Source organism: Podarcis pityusensis (genome assembly GCF_964106645.2).
Source record: "Podarcis pityusensis genome assembly, chromosome: 16".
In the NCBI taxonomy this organism is placed as follows: Eukaryota; Metazoa; Chordata; class Lepidosauria; order Squamata; family Lacertidae; genus Podarcis; species Podarcis pityusensis.
Genome location: NC_138041.1, coordinates 25,678,713 through 25,696,775, shown reverse-complemented (window position 1 = coordinate 25,696,775; position 18,063 = coordinate 25,678,713). Strand labels below are relative to the sequence as shown.

At 47.9% G+C, this 18,063-nt stretch overlaps 1 protein-coding gene across 5 annotated transcripts in view; it reads left to right on the top strand.

Annotated features, from left to right (window-relative positions):
* Window positions 1-1,788: 1,788 nt before the first annotated feature.
* Window positions 1,789-18,063, top strand: part of AIFM3 (AIF family member 3) — a 50,940-nt gene continuing 34,665 nt past the window's right edge. For 2 of the 5 annotated variants that reach the window (XM_080986293.1, XM_080986292.1), the window contains exons 1-2: window positions 1,789-2,174; window positions 13,869-14,094. In XM_080986293.1, the coding sequence (XP_080842419.1) occupies window positions 14,064-14,094 (31 nt within the window). In that variant the 5' untranslated portion in view covers window positions 1,789-2,174; window positions 13,869-14,063. The remainder of the gene's footprint in view (window positions 2,175-13,868; window positions 14,095-18,063) is intronic. The other 3 variants (XM_080986296.1, XM_080986295.1, XM_080986294.1) reach the window with 2 other exon arrangements.

The window sequence follows — 18,063 nt, the reverse complement described above, 5'->3', positions numbered from 1 at the left end:
CAGACCACTGTATTTTAATACTCTGTTGGAAGCCGCCCAGAGTGGCTGGGGAAACCCAGCCAGATGGGCGGGGTATAAATTATAAATTCTATTCTATTCTATTCTGTTCTATTCTATTCTATTCTATTCTATTCTATTCTATTCTATTCTATTCTCCTGCAGTTCCCAGCAACTGGTATTCAGAAGCATTGCTGCCTCTGACGGTGGAGGCAGAGCCTGGCCATCTTAGCTAGTAGGGATTAATAGCCTTCATCTCAATGAATTTCTCCAATCCTCTTTAAAAGCCATCTAGATTGGTGGCCATCACTGCCTCCTGTGGAAGAGAGTTCCGAAGTTCAGAACCATGAGGACTAGAGTCTTGGTTTATCTTTACGAAAAGGACAACTGTTCTATAACAGACTGCCTACTCTGCATGGAGAAGGTCTCAGGTTCGATCCCTGCCATTTCCAGACTGCGGGGGACCTACATTTTTGGGGCCCCTGAAGCTTAAACCGTCATGGGGGCCCCCTTAGCAACCAGCAACGATGTCTGGGTAGCTGCTGTTATCTTCTTCAGTGGGGTTCTTCCACGACAGATCACCCCACCTTTGCAACATCTGTGCTACCATAGGAAGCAACTCCTAGGGTCCATGGTCCCTTCCTCCCCCCATAAAATATTTGAGGGCCCCGGGCCCCCCCAATTTGATGGGCATTTCCATCAAATGGTGTGTCGTGTCTTGTGATTGATCATGTGGGGCGGAGCTTACCTGAGCGCCCCCCCCCCAATGTTTTATTCAAGTTGGCACCCTTGTGTGCTACTGACTCACAGACTTTGGGATTGCTGAAATATACGGTATACAACAACAAAATTAATCAATATGAGTTGTGCGACTCCAGTTGAGTCTACTAGACCCAGTGCTTTTTTTCTATATAAAAAAGAAAATGTTTAGGTGTACTCTCATTTTTCTACTCAAATTGAAATAATGCTCCTGGATGAGGCCCAACTTAGATTCACAAAATGTTTAGGGGTTTGCATCCCCCTGCGTCCCACCCCCCCAGAAAAAAAGCACTGACTAGACCCAAAAATGTTAAGCCATGTGGACTTAAGTTGCTTCTGGGGGTCCTCTGGGATCGGGGCCCTCAAGATTAAGATTCATTAAAGGTAAAGGTAAAGGGACCCCTGACCATTAGGTCCAGTCGTGACCGACTGGGGTTGCGGCACTCATCTCGCTTTACTGGCCGAGGGAGCCGGTGTACAGCTTCCGGGTCATGTGGCCACCATGACTAAGCCGCTTCTGGCGAACCAGAGCAGCGCACGGAAACGCTGTTTACCTTCCCGCCGGAGCAGTACCTATTTATCTACTTGCACTTTGACGTGCTTTCGAACTGCTAGGTTGGCAGGAGCTGGGACCGAGCAACGGGAGTTCACCCCGTCGCAGGGATTCGAACCGCCGACCTTCTGATCGGCATTCATTAGATTCATTAGTTTCCTAGTAAAACTGCCCCTGTCTCCAGGAGACTCCCGAAATCGCCGGACCAGTCAGCACAGACTATTTTGAGCCCAATGGACCAGGGTTGTGACTCAGGCAGCTTCCTGTGGCCTTATGTAACCTCTTGTCTCCCTCTCTCTCTGTGTCCTGTGTTCCTCTTACGATCTGATCTTCCTTGCCAAGCACCAAGGGATGCTCCCTCGCTCCCTGACTGTCCCGCTGCAGCGGTGAAGCGGTTAAGTCCCAGAGAGCACTCCTGGGTCCGCTTCTGACCCTGGAGCCTAGGGCTGTCTTCTCAGCCACCGCCAGGGGGGCTCTGAGCTGTCAGCAGCCTCTCTCTCTCCCTCTCCCTTTCTCTCTCTGCCTGCAGGTGCCTTGGAAGTTTCATGCAGGACCCGGAGTCTCCCTCCGTCTTTCCCCAGCCTAAAGTTTTCGGGGGCTGCAGATGAGCAGCAGCTGCTGGCGCCGGAAGGAAGCCTTGCGGGACTCCGGCCAAGTTGGCACCTCCTTGGCCCATTTGGATCAATACTGCAGGGCTGGGGCGGGGGGGGGGGGGAGAGAGGAAACCCGGCCTCCCTCTCTGCAAAGACCCAGAAGTCCAGGCAGGAGCGAAAGCAGCCTCTTCCACAGCCTCTGCCTCCATCCGGCAGCTGATGCCAAGGCTGATGCCCAGTTCCTTGCGCGCCTCACTGCTCTCCCTGCCCAGGTAAGGCGAAACCCTCCCAGCTGGAGGAAGCAGGAATTAAGCGGGTAGGTGGGAAGGATGCAACCAAGAGGCTTTTCCTTTGCACCCCGGATTCTTAGTGTGTGTGTGGGGAGCGGGGGAAGGTGGAATCTAAGAAAATGATTCATTTCTTTTTGGAAATCTCAGCTAAAACACAGCTTCTGTGGTGCATATGATGAGAGATGCCTTGATTGAAATCTTCAGCTGCTGGTTGGGAGGGATAATCCAGCCTTTCTCTGTGTGCGCTCCCAAAAAGCTGCAGTGGTCCCCCCTCCCGTTGTTTGGGCTCAAAACCTCCCCTGCGCTGCAAACAGCTGTGCTGCAACAAGGACAACATTTTAATTGCTTCTCCCACCCCCCGCCACTTTCCCCCTTTTCTTTTAGTCCTCTTGCTCTCTGCTTTCCCTCTGACGGACTGGCAGGGACTCTGACCCGTCCGCTTCCAGCCGGGTAATAAACAGGATCCCTTGAAAGGATCTCTCTCTCTCGCCTGCGGTTCATGATGGACTCCGCTCCTGCGTAAATCATCCTTGGTGTGTGTCACCAAGTAGGAGCACAGGAAAGCTGTCTTGTACGGACTCAGAGCGCTGGTCTATCTAGCTCAGTATTGTCTACACTGACTGGCAGCAGCTCTCCAGGGGTTTTTTTGGGGGGGGGTCATTACCTGGAGATGCTGCCGGGGGTTGAACCAGAGCAGTGGCGTAGCGTGGGGGGTGCAGGGGGGGCCGGCCGCACCGGGCGCAACATCTGGGGGGGGTGCGCTCGCACTCGCAGCTCTCTGCCCCCTGCTAAAATCCACGGGTTAGGGGGCGCAAATTACTTGCCTTGCCCCGCTGACAACCCACGCTACGCCACTGAACCAGAGACATTTTGCATGCAATCAGATGCTCTTCCGTTGAGCTACAGCCCTTCCCGTGATGCACAGATGCATAGGAACCTGCTTTGTACTGAGTCAGAGAGTGGTGATCCTTCCAGCTCAATGTTGTCTGCACTAACTGGCAGCAGCTCTCCAGGGTTTCAGGCATCCCTACCTGGGGATGCTACTAGGGATAGAACCTGGTTCCTTCTGCTCAAAAGGCAGATGCTCTACCAAGGAGCTACAGCCCTTTCCTTAAAGACAAATCAAGATTCTAGTCCTTATTCTTCTTTTTTTTTTTTAAAGAGCTGAATTAAATAGGAAGCTGCCTTATATTGAGGCAGACCATTGGTCCATCTAGTTCAACACTGTTTACTCTGTCTGGCAGTGGCTCTCGAGCGTTTCAGGCAAGGTACCCTGCCCTGGGGATGGGACCTGGGACCTTTTGCATGCCAAGCAGGTGCTCTGTAAAGCCTTTGCCCAGAAAAAAAGGTCAGGAAGGGAAAAGTGAATTAAAAAGTCTTCTTTTTCTCCTGCCCGCCTCCATCATCATAAATTATTACAGTGGTACCTCGGGTTAAGTACTTAATTCGTTCCGGAGGTCCATTCTTAACCTGAAACTGTTCTTAACCTGAAGCACCACTTTAGCTAATGGGGCCTCCTGCCGCCGCCGCGCCGCCTGAGCACGATTTCTGTTCTCAACCTGAAGCTAAGTTCTTAACCTGAAGCACTATTTCTGGGTTAGCGGAGTCTGTAACCTGAAGTGTATGTAACCTGAAGCGTATATAACCTGAGGTACCACTGTATTCTTATTACTGTTAATAATAATAATAATAATAATAATAATAATAATAATAATAATTTAACAGCCCACTCCATGGAATTGCAAAGTCTTGTATTCTTAAACATCTATGCATCAGCCCAAAATACATGACCCAATTTTAGAAAGATGCTGAGCATTCTTCTGCGTGTTTCCTTGACTCAATGATGCCTCTGGGTGTGCCAGACTTTAAGGAGGGCAGTGTGTATTTGTGTGTGTGTGTAGATTCTGGCTGAGTATTGAAAGGACTCGTGGATTTGTTTGCTGGGGATCCCACCACTCCACAAATAAGACCACTTTGCTTGCTTCAGCCTCAAATATGCTTCCATTACCAGAGGATAAGCCTGATCCTTTAATGTACAAATGATGTTCTGGCTAGTGATGGGGGTGAAACTAGATTTAGTTTGCTTTTTGGAGGTAAAGTTTTTAATTATTATTCCATTTTACAACGTATATAAAACTGAGAGAAAGTTTAATTTGCACTGAAATATGAACTTTCCTAAGTCACGCCTCAGGACTGCAATACCTCAAGGACCACCTCTCCCCTTATGAACCAACCCGGACCCTGAAAACATCTTCTGAGGTTCTTCTTTGTGTGCCTCCTCCATGAGAGGTCTGGAGGGTGGCAACATGAGAACGGCCTTTTCTGTGGTGGCTCCCCATTTGTGGAATGTTCTCCTCAGGAAGCCTTTGTTACATATCTTTAGATGCCAGGCAAAAACATTTGTCTTCTCCCAGGCTAATTAAACAATCTATGACCTGTGTGTGTGTAGATTATTGTTTTTGTTTACTATGCATGTGCACGGGTGCCAACTTGAATCAAATATTTGGTGGGCAGGTAAGCCCTGCCCCACATAATCAATCACATGATGTGTTGCAAACACAAACACCATTTAAATGGCAATGCCCATCAACTTTGGGGGAGCCCAGCCCCCTCAAATATTTTATTGGGGAGGGGGCAAAGGCATCTTGGCCACAGGAGTTGGCTCCTATGTGTACGTTTGTGATTTTATATTGTAAACTGCCCTGTGATAGTTGGATGAAGGGTGCTATAGGAATTTAAATAATAATCTTGATATTTCTTCATATTTGGTATTTGATACTTTGATACTTGATCAAGTAATATCAAGTAAATATTAAGTACAGTGGTACCTCGGGTTACATACACTTCAGGTTACATACGCTTCAGGTTACAGACTCCGCTAACCCAGAAATAATACCTCAGGTTAAGAACTTTGCTTCAGGATGAGAACAGAAATCGTGCTCCGGCAGCACGGCAGCAGCAGGAGGCCCCATTAGCTAAAGTGGTGCTTCAGGTTAAGAACAGTTTCAGGTTAAGAACAGACCTCCGGAACGAAGTATCCGAGGTACTACTGTAAAAGTATCGGAGAGGAGATCTGTGTAAATGAAAACATGAGACTTATGGTTTGTTACATATGATTTTATTTTGGAGTTGTCTGCTTATTTTGGAGTTGTTTGCTGTGAAGAATGTATATTATGTGAATAAAATAAGAAAGGATTTGAGAGACAAAAAAAAGGAATTTAAATAATAATCATGTGCTATAATTGTGGTGGTCAGTCCCATGCAAGACTTCAGAGGGCCCACATTGCCTCTGCCGCCACTCAAAATAGCAGCAACTCATGCTGAGCTGCTTCAGGCAGCCTCCCTGAGGGCAGCGAATGCTTCTGAGTCCCTGTCTGGAAAGAGATGGCTTAGAGGCCCTGAAGGACTGCCCACCTCTGGAGGATCCCAGCGGAAAGGAGGTGGTCTCCGCAGGCCAGTGACTCATGCAGGAGGACTCCTCCTTGCCAGTCACAACCTCTGGGGTCTGCAAATGCTTTGGAGCTCACAGGAGGAGCCTTTAATTATTCAGCTTCGTTCAGCACATGACATATTCTCTCCAGGTGCACCATTAGGGTATCACGAAGGAAAGCAGGATTTATTTTCTCTTAATTGAGAAAAGTAGCGTTAAAAATGACAATGTGTAAAGCCAAAGTCAAGGTAAGAGGGATGAGGGATCTAATAAGGTTTCAAATATGTTTTTAAACATAGAGGGTTTTTTATATTAAAAAAGTACAAAACCTCTCCGACAGAAATCCAATGTTTTGGGAAGGGTGCTCCATGTGAAATGGGTGCCTGATGTAGAATCATAGAATTGTAGAGTTGGCAGGGACCCCAAGGGTCATCTAGTCCAACCCCCTGCAATGCAGGAATCTCAGCTAAAGCATCCATGACAGATGGCCATCCAGCCTCTACTTGAAAACCTCCAATGAAGGATAGTCTACAATAGGCATAGGCAAACTCCGGCCCTCCAGATGTTTGGGACTACAGTTCCCATCACCCCTAGCTAACAGGACCAGTGGTCAGGGATGATGGGAATTGTAGTCCCAAACATCTGGAGGGCCAGAGTTTGCCTATGCCTGGACAAATTCCCAAGGGAGACCATTCCACTGTCGAACAGCTCTGTCAGAAAGTTTTTCTGATGTTTAGTCGGAATCTCCTTTCTTGTAACTTGAAGTCATTGGTTTGAGTCCTACCCTCCAGAGCAGGAGAAAACAAGCTTGCTCTATCTTCCATGTCAGGGGTGCTGATGTGGCCCCAGGTCACGACATCATGTGCCCCACAGCCTCAGAACCTGACTTCTGGTGCCACAGGAAGTCAGGTTATGAGGTTTTCGCAAGGCCTCAGGCAGCATCTCTGAGGTCTCATGAGACCTTGGATGTGACCTCTGGCATGTGGGGGGCCCTGCGGTGTGGGTGCTGAGCACCCACAACAAAAACTTTGTGGATGCTTGGGCCTCTAGGGCCCCCTATAGTTGGTGCCCCTGTTCCATGTGACAGCCCTTGAGATATCTCAGTCTCCTCTTTTCCAGGCTAAACATACCCAACTCCCTCCACTGTTCCTCATATGGCTTGGCTTCCAGACCCTTGATCAACTTGGCCGCCCTCCTCTGCACTCATTCCAGCTTGTCAGCATTCTTCCTAAATTGTGGTGCCCAGAATTGGACACGGTATTCCAGGTGTAGTCTGACCAAAGCAGAATAGAGCAGTGTGGCGATCACACAGGATCCCCGGACGTTTGACGGTCTATTGATCCCTGTGCCACCACTATGATCACTTCCCCGCTGCCACCAACCCGTTTCTCTCGGGTACACACTGAGTCCAGACAGTTGCTAACATTAAAAACAAATAATCAAGTTTATTTTATAAGCATGAACAAGTTTATGGTTTCAGATAATTTTTCTTGTCAGTTTCTTATCCTTAGTTTCTATACCGGCCTATACCTTTCTAATAACTTCTAACTAATTATCCCAGCTGTCTATCTGACTCCTCCTAACAGTTTCTCTCACTCCCTCACAACAGAACTCGACCAACCCACAGACTTATCCTCCCTCTTCCTTCTCCAACTCCCAACTGACTTCCACACAACTCCAACTCTAACTCCTCCCCTTGGGTTCCCACTGGCCAATCACTTCACACTCATTTAACGATGGGATTTTGCTTCCTGAATGGAAATGGAGAGTGAGGCAACAGCAGCAGCAGCAGCAGCAACTGATAAGCAGAACCTAAGAAGACAGAAAGAGCCTGCTCGATCCGGCTGGTCTGTCCAAGAACGTGTCCTCTTCTCACAGTGGCTGCCCAGATGCCCCAGAAGGAAACCCACAAGCAAGACCCAATAATAAGAGAATTCTCTGCTCCTGTGGTTGCCGGCAATTGGTATTCAGAATCGTTGCTGCCACCAGCTGTGCGGGCAGAGCACAGCCATTGTTGCTAGTAGCATCAGACAGTTCAAGAGAACTGGAAGAGAATGAGGCAGCTTCTTTTCCTCCTGGTGGGGCTGCCTCAGGACAGTGTAAGAGAGGTCATAGCACCACAAGGCCAAAGGCACTGAGAGACTGTATACAAGTGTTTATGCACCAATGCTAAGAGCCTCTGAGGGAAGATGGCTGAACTGGAGCGCTTGGTCTTAGCAGATGGCATTGATAGGTAAAAGAAAACTGGTGGGACAGAAAGTACCCAGCAGTACACAGTTATCTCTGGAGATAAACTCTAGAAGAAGGACAGAGAAGGCTGTCCCGGAGGTGGTGTCTCTCTGTACATCAAAGACAACACTGAGTCCATCAAGTTTGACATTCCCAAAGGGGTGCACCCCTACAAAGGATCGTCGTGGGTGGTGATACTAGGCCCCAATAGTAATTTAGTGCTGAGGATGTGATATTGTCACCTCCCCCCCCCCAATCAAAACACTCAGGGAGATCTTGAGACGAAGACGGAAACCAAGGAAGCACCCAAAAGAGAAGGAGGTGTTATAGCAATGGGTGACTTCAACCAGTGGCATAGCGTGGGTTGCCAGTGCCCAGGGCTGCATGGAGGGGGGTGGGGGGCGTGAGAGGGAGGGAATGACAGAATATGCATATGCAACCCGCTGCCTAACAGCTTCCATGTCACCCAGGAGATCGCAGCCACAGAGATAAGAAAAGAAGAGTTGTTCTGTTGTCTGGAGAGGTCGTTTCTTGGTTCTCTCTCTTCTTTGTAATAATTTTTATTGAGATTTTACAATTTTTTTAACATCAAAATATCACAACATATAACAAAAATACCACCCCCCAATTTGCCCCTCCCCTCCACGACTTCCCTCAGCTCCCTCTTCTGATTTTTTGGCATATTATCTTTCCCTGCTTCTTGGTTATTTCTTATTCTCGAACTCTTTCAACATAATTATTCTTCTTCTCTCATCATTTTAACATCCTCATTCTATTTCCTACATTTATTTTATTAATTGCAAGTGTTTAAACAAACCCTGCAAGTGAGTCCATTTCTTTACATTGATTCTGTAAAAATAACATGAATGGTTCCCAGTCTTTCCTAAAGTCTCTATTGTCCTTGTCTCGAAGTCTTTCTGTTAGTTTTGCCATTTCAGCGTATTCCATCAATTTTCCTTGCCATTCTTCTTTGGCTGGTATTTCAACACTTTCCCATCTTTGTGCTAGCAATATTCTAGCTGCAGTTGTAGCATACATGAAATGCCTTTTCTTCTCTTTTGGTAAATCTTGACCTGAAATGCCTAGCAGAAAAGCTTCTGGACTTTTTACAAAGGTTATCTTAAACATTTTTTTCAGTTCATTCTAAATCATTTCCCAATACTTTTTGATCAATTTAAAATTCCACCACATTTTCCCTTACATTTCCAACCCTTATTGGAGCCTGTTTTAAACATTTTGCCATCTTTTCCTGGTTCTCATGGAGAAGCTGTTTTCAAAGGAGCCCAGCGACGGAAGCACATGGCTGTGTTGAGGCAGCACTGGGTGTTGAAATTTTGCACCTCCGAACAATTTTATGCCCAGGGCAATCGCCCCTGTGTCGGTCCCCCGCCCCCCATCCCCCCACTCTATGCCACTGACTTCAACTATCTTCACATAAGGTAAAGGGACCCCTGACCATTAGGTCCAGTCATGACCGACTCTGGGGTTGCGGTGCTCATCTCGCTTTACTGGCCGAGGGAGCCAGCGTACAGCTTCCGGGTCATGTGGCCAGCATGACTGAGCCACTTCTGGCGAACCAGTGCAGAGCACGGAAACTCCATTTACCTTCCCGCCGGAGCGGTACCTATTTATCTACTTGCACTTTGATGTGCTTTCAAACTGCTAGGTTGGCAGGAGCAGGGACCGAACAACGGGGGCTTACCCCGTCGCGGGGATTCGAACTGCTGACCTTCTGATCAGCAAGTCCTAGGCTCTGTGGTTTAACCCACAGCGCCACCCGCGTCCCTATCTTCACATAGACTGGCTAAATATGTGTTCCAGTCAGGACAAAGAGGCAAGATTTCTTGATACCCTTAATGGTGTCGTTTAGAACAGCTGATGTTTGAACCGAACAGAGAGGCGTTGACCTTGGACCTTCTGGGTAGATGGTGCCTGTTTAGCTTTGGCTGCTAGCCTGTGACCTGCACAGTCTTGGATTTCACAGCTCCTCAGATAAGTGCACCATAACACTCTGCACTTGTGAAAAGCCCTTTAGCTATAATTCCTGCATCACAGAGGGTTGAACTAGATGACTCATTGGGTCCCTTCTGACCCTGCAGTTCTTTGATAGGATGCTGAGAGAGGATTTTACTCAGAGGCTTCTATCAAAATATCCCCACTGCAATATTCAAAATGGTTTCCCCCCCTTTAAAAACATCCTTGGGATAAATATTTGATTTTTTTAAAAAATAAAAAATATAGCATGAAAAATCAAATATTTAGGGTCATAAGAATTGCCCTGATGGCTAGGGACCCTTGCAAGTCCTTGGCCAATGCGATCCCTCTTGGAAATGCATATTTATTTATTTATTGAACTTATATCTGGCCCTTCCACCCCAAGGAGCCCAGGGCAGCAAACAGATACGCAGTTTAGAAAAGAAAGCAGAAACATTCCGAAACAGATTTAAAACATTCTAAAAGTGCTAACAGTTAAAAACATCTAAAAGCAGCTTCTATTAAAAACATTCTAAAAGCCATTATAGTGGTACCTCGGGTTAAGTACTTAATTCGTTCCGGAGGTCCGTACTTAACCTGAAACTGTTCTTAACCTGAAGCACCACTTTAGCTAATGGGGCCTCCTGCTGCTGCCGCGCTACCGGAGCCCGATTTCTGTTCTCATCCTGGAGAAAAGTTCTTAACCCGAGGTACTATTTCTGGGTTAGCGGAGTCTGTAACCTGAAGCGTATGTAACCTGAAGCGTATGTAACCCGAAGTACCACTGTACAGTTAACAGTGTTCTTCCACCCACTGATCAACAGATTGCCAGGAATAGTCTTCTTCAGCCACCCAATGTCTGGGTGGACGGGAATGTTTTCAAATTCCTCTGGAAAGTTAATGGGGAGAGTGTTCCACAACTGGAGAACCACCACTGAAAAGTCCCCGTTGTGGTTCAGTACCAACCAGGCAGCCCCTGGCAGCAGCACTACCAGCAAGTCCTCACCCACTTTTTGTAGTGTCGTGTAAGCAAAGTTTGAGAGCCACAGTATACTGCTGTTGAACATGGGGGTTCAACTTGGCTATCATGAACGACCCATCCTTCTCACTGAGCTTGTTTAAGCATCTTAAACATCTGATGGCTAGCACTACATCTTGAGTGGAAGGGATTCCTATAACTTGTTCTGAACGAACCGTTCATCAGTTTTGTCAGGTGATCCCTGAATCCCTCTGTTTATATGGATGATAATAATAATAATAATGATAATGATGATGATAATAATGATAATGATAATAATAATAATAATAATAATAATAATAATAATAATAATACTTTATTATTTATACCCTGCCCATCTGGCTGGGTTTCCCCAGCCACTCTGGGCGGCTTCCAACAGAATATTAAAATACAATAGTCTAGTAAACATTAAAAGCTTCCCTAAAGAGGGCTACCTTCAGATGTCTTCTGAAAGTCTGGTAGTTGTTTTTCTCTTTGACATCTGGTGGGAGGGCGTTCCACAGGGTGGGCGCCACTACCGAGAAGGCCCTCTGCCTGGTTCCCTGTAACTTGGCTTCTCGCAGTGAGGGAACTGCCAGAAGGCCCTTGGCGCTGGACCTCAGTGTCTGGGCAGAACGAGGGGGCTGGAGATGCTCCTTCAGGATAAAGTTATCTCCAAACCAGCCTTCGCTAATCTGTTCAGATGTTGTGGACTACAACTCCCATCAGCCCCGGCATCAGCCAGCCCAAAACATTTGGAGGGGTTGGCAGGGACCTGGCGGGGGAAGGACGTCTCACACTGTGTGTGTGTGTGTGTGTGTGTGTGTGTGTGTGTGTGTCCTTATCAAGTCTTCTTGCTTTCTTCTCCATGTCACCTGCATTTATCTTGGCTCACCTGTTTCCGTTCAGAGTACTGGAGAAGTGCGTTTTATTGATGTACCTTGGACATCTCAATTGCATCTCTTGTTTAATGTTTAATTCGGGGAGATTGTTTCTAACTTGGGAAAGGAGATAAAGAGTTATCCTGACAGCACTTGCTGCTGTGCTGACCAGATCCAATCTGGAGGCTGCAATTTGCTGAAACAGCAGGCCAGGAGGAGCTGAGTGTGCAGGCAATATCTGTCCTCCAGCGGCCTCCTTGCCTCCTCTGCCAGCTGTCCCATGGCACTCTGGAGCCTGCAAGGCAGACATCCCAACCGCTTGAGATGCAATTAGGGATGAAGAAGAGGGGAATCTGTCAATTCCACTTTATCTCCATCTCTTATTTTGCCCATCTAAAGTGCCACATAAAAATTCACCGGCAGGTTTCTCCTAGTAATATGCATTTTTATATGGAAATTGCTCTAACATACACATTTTTGCAAGAACTTTTCACAAATTGATGCATCTTTCTTGCAAAATCCGGAGAAGGGCAAATTTTGACAGATGGCTCTCCAACATCTCTAATGCAGTCGTACCTTGGAAGTCGAACAGAATCCATTCTGGAAGTCCGCCTGACTTCCAAAATGTTCGGAAACCAAAGCACGGCTTCTGATTGGCTGCAGGCAATCAAAGCACGGCTTCTGATTGGCTTCCGAAAATCGTTTGAAAACTGGAACACTCACTTCCGGGTTTCGATCGTTCGGGAGCTGATTTGTTTGGGATCCAAGGCGTTTGAGATCCAAGGTACCATGCAGTTAACATCAACTGAGGAGCGATTCTGTCTGAATCAGCTCTGAGTGATGCTCATACATGATCAGGACTAGCTAGAAATTCTGAATCAACAAACACAAACCATTTCACTGTCTTTCTACTCATCCATCACCAATGTATACAGAGGCATCTGCTTCTGAACATGGGGGTTCCATTTATTGGTACAATTCCTGGTTTGGGAGGCCAGTGGGCTCAATGGGTCCCTGCCCTCAATGAGGTCATCTCCTTGCTGCAGCTTTTTGCTCACTGCTGCCTATGGGCTTAGGTGGTGCCACCTCCCAGAGGGAGTGAAGACAGAAGGTCCTTCTCCTTGCGCCTCTGCCTGCTCACACACTTGGAGTGGGCAGGTGAGGAAGAAGAAGAGGAACAGGACCACCGGGCTCTAAGGGTTAAAAGGGAAAGCTGTGTTTTGGGGGAGTCTGCCCAGCCTTCTTCCTCTTCCTATCCAGGAACTCCTGATGAACTTCCAAGGGACCGCAAGGTTCCTTCATTAGGATGGTTTGAAAGTCACTGGACCAGTCTTCCTCAACCTGGTGCCCTCCAGATGTTTTCAACTGCATCGCCCATCAGCATGGTTGTGTGCACATCTGCCCCAGCGTCATATGGCTGCTCTGGCTGGGGCCAGAGGGAATTGGGAGTCCAAAACATCTGAAAGGTGCCAGATTTTGGGGAAGGCTAGCCACACACTAAGGGACGCGGGTGGCACTGTGGGTTGAACCACAGAGCCTAGGACTTGCTGATCAGAAGGTCGGCGGTTCGAATCCCCGCAACGGGGTGAGCTCCTGTTGCTCGGTCCCTGCTCCTGCCAACCTAGCAGTTCAAAAGCACATCAATGTGCAAGTAGATAAATAGGTACCGCTCCGGCGGGAAGGTAAATGGCGTTTCCGTGTGCTGCTCTGGTTCGCCAGAAGTGGCTTAGTCCTGCTGGCCACATGACCCGGAAGCTGTACGCCGGCTCCCTCGGCCAGTAAAGCGAGATGAGCGCTAATGGTCAGGGGTCCCTTTACCCCTTTACCTTTTAGCCACATACTGGAGGGCAGGCAGACCCACACACCATACACCAAAACACACATTTAAATCACACGACTTCCCCCAAGGAATCGTGGGACCTGCCGTTTCCCCCAGGCGGAGTTAACGTTCCCAGGAATCCCGAAGAACGTTTAACTTTTCTGCTGAGATTTTTCTTTATTTTTAATTGCCCCTTCTGTTTGTTCTCTGCAAAGGGAAAGGGTATAAAAAGTGTGCGCTTCGTTTGACGATTGCTCAGGCTGCACCTGGGATACGGAGGTGAACTTTTGAGAAGTGCACTTGTTAGTTTTACCGCTCGCTAAATAGAACTTTTTGTTTGATTCAGGTCATGAGGGAAGGCCGAGCCTGGCGATGACCGGCGTAGACCGAAGGGACCAGCTGGAGAAGAGGTTCCTGTACCATGGTGGGGATGAATTGTGGCTCCTGATCTCTCCCTTGCTGGCTCGGGCACCCATGTCTGCCAAAGACACCGCTTTCTGACCCGCTTCTTCTTCTGGGACCTCTCTCTGCGTGGCTCACGATGGGAGGATGCTTCTCCAAACCGAAACCAGGTGAACTCTCCTGAATCGTCCCTCTGCTCAAGCCCTTCCACCTTTCCTTCTCTGTGCGGAACTGGGAATTAAACTAGGTCATGCACGCAGCAGGGCCACTCCGCGGAGAGAACTCTGCGGAGAATGTTAATTCTCTGGGCTTCTACGCGGAGGGATTATTAAAGCGATTGGCTAATCCTCCAAAAAAACCGAGCACAATGCACAGCGGTGACTTTAATGAAACATTTGGGGCTTGGAAAAGCAGCAGGAGGCATTGCTAAACAAAGAACTGGGACCTTGACTATGGGGTTGGGCAGCAGGGAAGGAATCTTTTGCCAAGAAGTTGCCATAGTCAAGGGCAAAATATGGGATCTGGGGTTCCTCCAGGCTCTTTCTGTTCCCAGGTGGGATCCAATCGCATCCCAGAAAATTCAGGTTGCGCAATTATAGTCGGTTGGGAGGTCTCAGCAAAAACAAGAGCCAGTGTTGTAAACAAAAATTGCCCTTTTCCCTTATGGGGTATCCAAGAGCCCATATAGAGTCCTTAAATAGGTTCCGTATTGGTAGGAGAGAATAACAGAGGCCAACCAGAGAATATCAAGAAGCAAAGCAGCTAGTAAGCTTGATCTTTATTGAACTGTTGCAACAGGGTGCTCCCCTCACCCGCAGGAGAGGAGGAGGAACAATGGCGCGTAAGGCCTTATAAAGACTTTTAAAATTGCCACCCTGTAGATCAAGACCACCCCCAGAAACATCATACATACATCACAGAAGAGGTGTAACCTAAGACCACCCCTCAGATACATCATACCTACATCACAAAATAGGCGGTCTAAACAGAAATTTGAATGTTGTTTTTCTCCTGTCCTTGTTTATCTCCTGTCTGGCAGGTCACTTGATTGGATTGCCTGGGTAGCCTGGCCAGTCTTTTGTAACGATAAATACTTAGTTCCAGGGCCATGTCACAGGCTCACACCCTATTCAAACACAGATATACCCTGAAGACAGGATTTGTGAAGGAAAAGACAATGGGGAAGCTTTTCCATTTTCTTTTGACCTTGCAGAGAAAACATATGGTCAGTTTGGGACAGTTTGGGAATCAAAATGGTTCCAGGTCGGTCTTCCTGTGCTGATCTATGTATGTGCTTGGTTGGTACACTTATGAACATTTAACATATATCTAAGACCTCAAAATTCCTATCACACCAGTGGCGGTGCAATGGTTAGAGTGCCAGGCTAGGACCCAGGAGACCAGGGTTCAAATCCCACTCAACCATGAAACTCACTGGGTGGTTTTGAGGGCCAGTCACTGCCTCTCTGACCTACCTCACAGGGTTGTTGTGGGGATTAAATGAGGAGGGGGAGAACTGTTTATGCTGCCATGAGCTCCTTGGAGGAAAAGCGGGATAGAAATGCAATAAATAAACAAACCAACTATGGTCAACCGATCACTACAAAACCTTTTTAAAACACACATTCTCCATCACAATGGCTGGCTGTTAACCAGAAGTTTGGAGATTTGAGCGGGTTGGACTAGATGACCCTCAGGATCCCTTCCGACACTACAGTTCTGTGATCTCTAGTAACCTTAGCTGTGCCAAAAAGCAACAAAGACCTGAAATTCCTCAAGCCGTAAGGGGTATGTCCACAATCATTTATGTCGCTTGTTAGTGGCCAAGAACAAACACCCAGCTGGCTTTGACTCTGGATTCCGTCAAATTAAGCTTCCTTAATTTAGCCCCGCATCGCCCGCAGCAATTATATGCCCCCTATGGAGTCAGCTGGCCCATGCCCTCATGTAGTCTCTCACTGGCATGTCAGACCGGAAAAGGATTTTCGTTACAAATATCCACAGTTTGGGGGTGGGCTGCATTTCCTAATGGGGAACTTCCCAGCGGTCGCATGGTGCCGATAGCTGGGAAAAGATACAAAGATGGTTTTGGGCATGGGTGAAAACTGGCGGGGCAGAGGGCAGGATCCTGTCTTAGTGCAATTGTAGGCAACAGCTCTGCAAAAGGCAGGGATTTCTGTACACAGGCACACACAAATCTCCATCCAGACAAGGAAGTGGCATTATCACAGGCATAGAATCGCAGGATTGTAGAGATGGAAGGGACCTGCGAGGGTCATCTAGTCCAACCCCCTTTCATGCAGGAACCACAGGTTCTCTGCCTTCCCATTGGATCCTCACCACAACCCTGCAAGGTGGGTAAGGCTGGGATTAAAACCGCCCTGCTCAAGAAACATCAACGCTCTAAGTCCTTTGACTTGAAAGGTGCTGGTTGGACCATTTTCGGCTTTTACCTTTTTTTTTTATAAAGATGTTTTTTAATTTGCAGGCTTCCCCCAAGTATGTAGAAACTACTCCCTTCTTCAAAGTGGCCCCCTTTTGTCACTTAAATGATTGTCACACCGCCACTGGAGTTTCCTGTTAGAAGGAATGATGTGGCAAGGAGAGAAAGCGTGTTGCTGTGTAATGATCTTTACTTCCCTTTCATTCATATATACATGGGACGCGGGTGGTGCTGTGGTCTAAACCACTGAGCCTAGGGCTTGCCGATCAGAAGGTCAGCGTTTCGAATCCCTGTGACGGGGTGAGCTCCCATTGCTCTGTCCCTGCTCCTGCCAACCTAGCAGCTCGAAAGCACGTCAAAGTGCAAGTAGATAAATAGGTACTGCTCTGGCAGGAATGTAAACGGCGTTTCCGTGCGCTGCTCTGGTTCGCCAGAAGCGGCTTAGTCATGCTGGCCACATGACCTGGAAGCTGTCTGTTGACAAATGCCGGCTCCCTTGGCTAGTAAAGCGAGATGAGCGCCGCAACCTCAGAGTCATCCACGACTGGACTTAACGGTCAGGGGTCCATACACACACACACACACACACACACACACACACACACAAATGTAAAATTATATTTTATTATATTTTCATCCTGCCATTCCTCCAAGGAACTCCTGCCATTCCTCCAAGGCTGCCCCCAACCATCCAACAGTGGAATGGACTCCCTCAGAAGGTGGGGAACTCTCTGGAGGTTTTAAAACAGGGTTTGGACAGCCTTCTGTGAGGGATTCTTCAGCCGTGATTCCTGGGTTGGAATTGATGACCTTTGAGGGTCCCTTCCAACTCTGCAATTCTTCACATGGCTGAGTCCTAGCCCAAACCTCTAACCACTGCAGCACGCTGCCTGTGCTCCCCCCCGTCTCAAGGTTGCTGCATTTCCCCCAAACGCCTAGGAGACGTGGCCTTGCGTGGGAAGGAATTGTGTGCTGCAGGGAGAGCTCTTGGTAAACGAGCCTTGCGTGTAAGGTTGCAGCCTTAGCTGCCTGGAATCGAGTTGGCAAGGCCGGTGCCGTTACTTATTCATCTTGGCCGTCTTTACTTATTTATCTCCATATTTTCTTAGCTCCAGTGGCGCTCTGCAGAAATGCAAAGGCCACCGGATGTCGCAGGTGTGACTCCAGCATCGAGGTTGCCTTGCGTTTTGGGCGTTCCTGTCCTTAATGCATTCTGAACGTGCCATTCCTCATCACATCATGGCAACTTAGCTTTAAAAGAGGACTAGGCAAGTTCATGGAGGAGAGGGATTTTGATAGCTACAGGCCATGATGGCTTTCAGTAATCCGGTTGCTGGAAACTACAGGAGGGAAAAGTGTTCAGGGCCTGCTTGTGGCATATGAGTGGCAACTGGGAGGACAGGATGCTGGACTAGGTGGGTCATTATTCTGACCCAGCAAGCTCTTCTTATGAGACAGACAGACAGACAGACAGACAGACAGAGACCACCTCTTAGGGGTTAGTGGAGGGGTGATATCAGCCAGATTTCAGAAACGCTGGATGAAGCCTGTTAAGTTGTGGGTGAACATATCAGACGACACAGCGATTCTTCAAACAGCTCTTGTTTATTCACAGGCCAGAACAGAACTGAACTGAAGGGTTCAGCCAGCCTGCTTATATAGAGCTCCAGTACAACGTAACTGTAACAATTTTCTA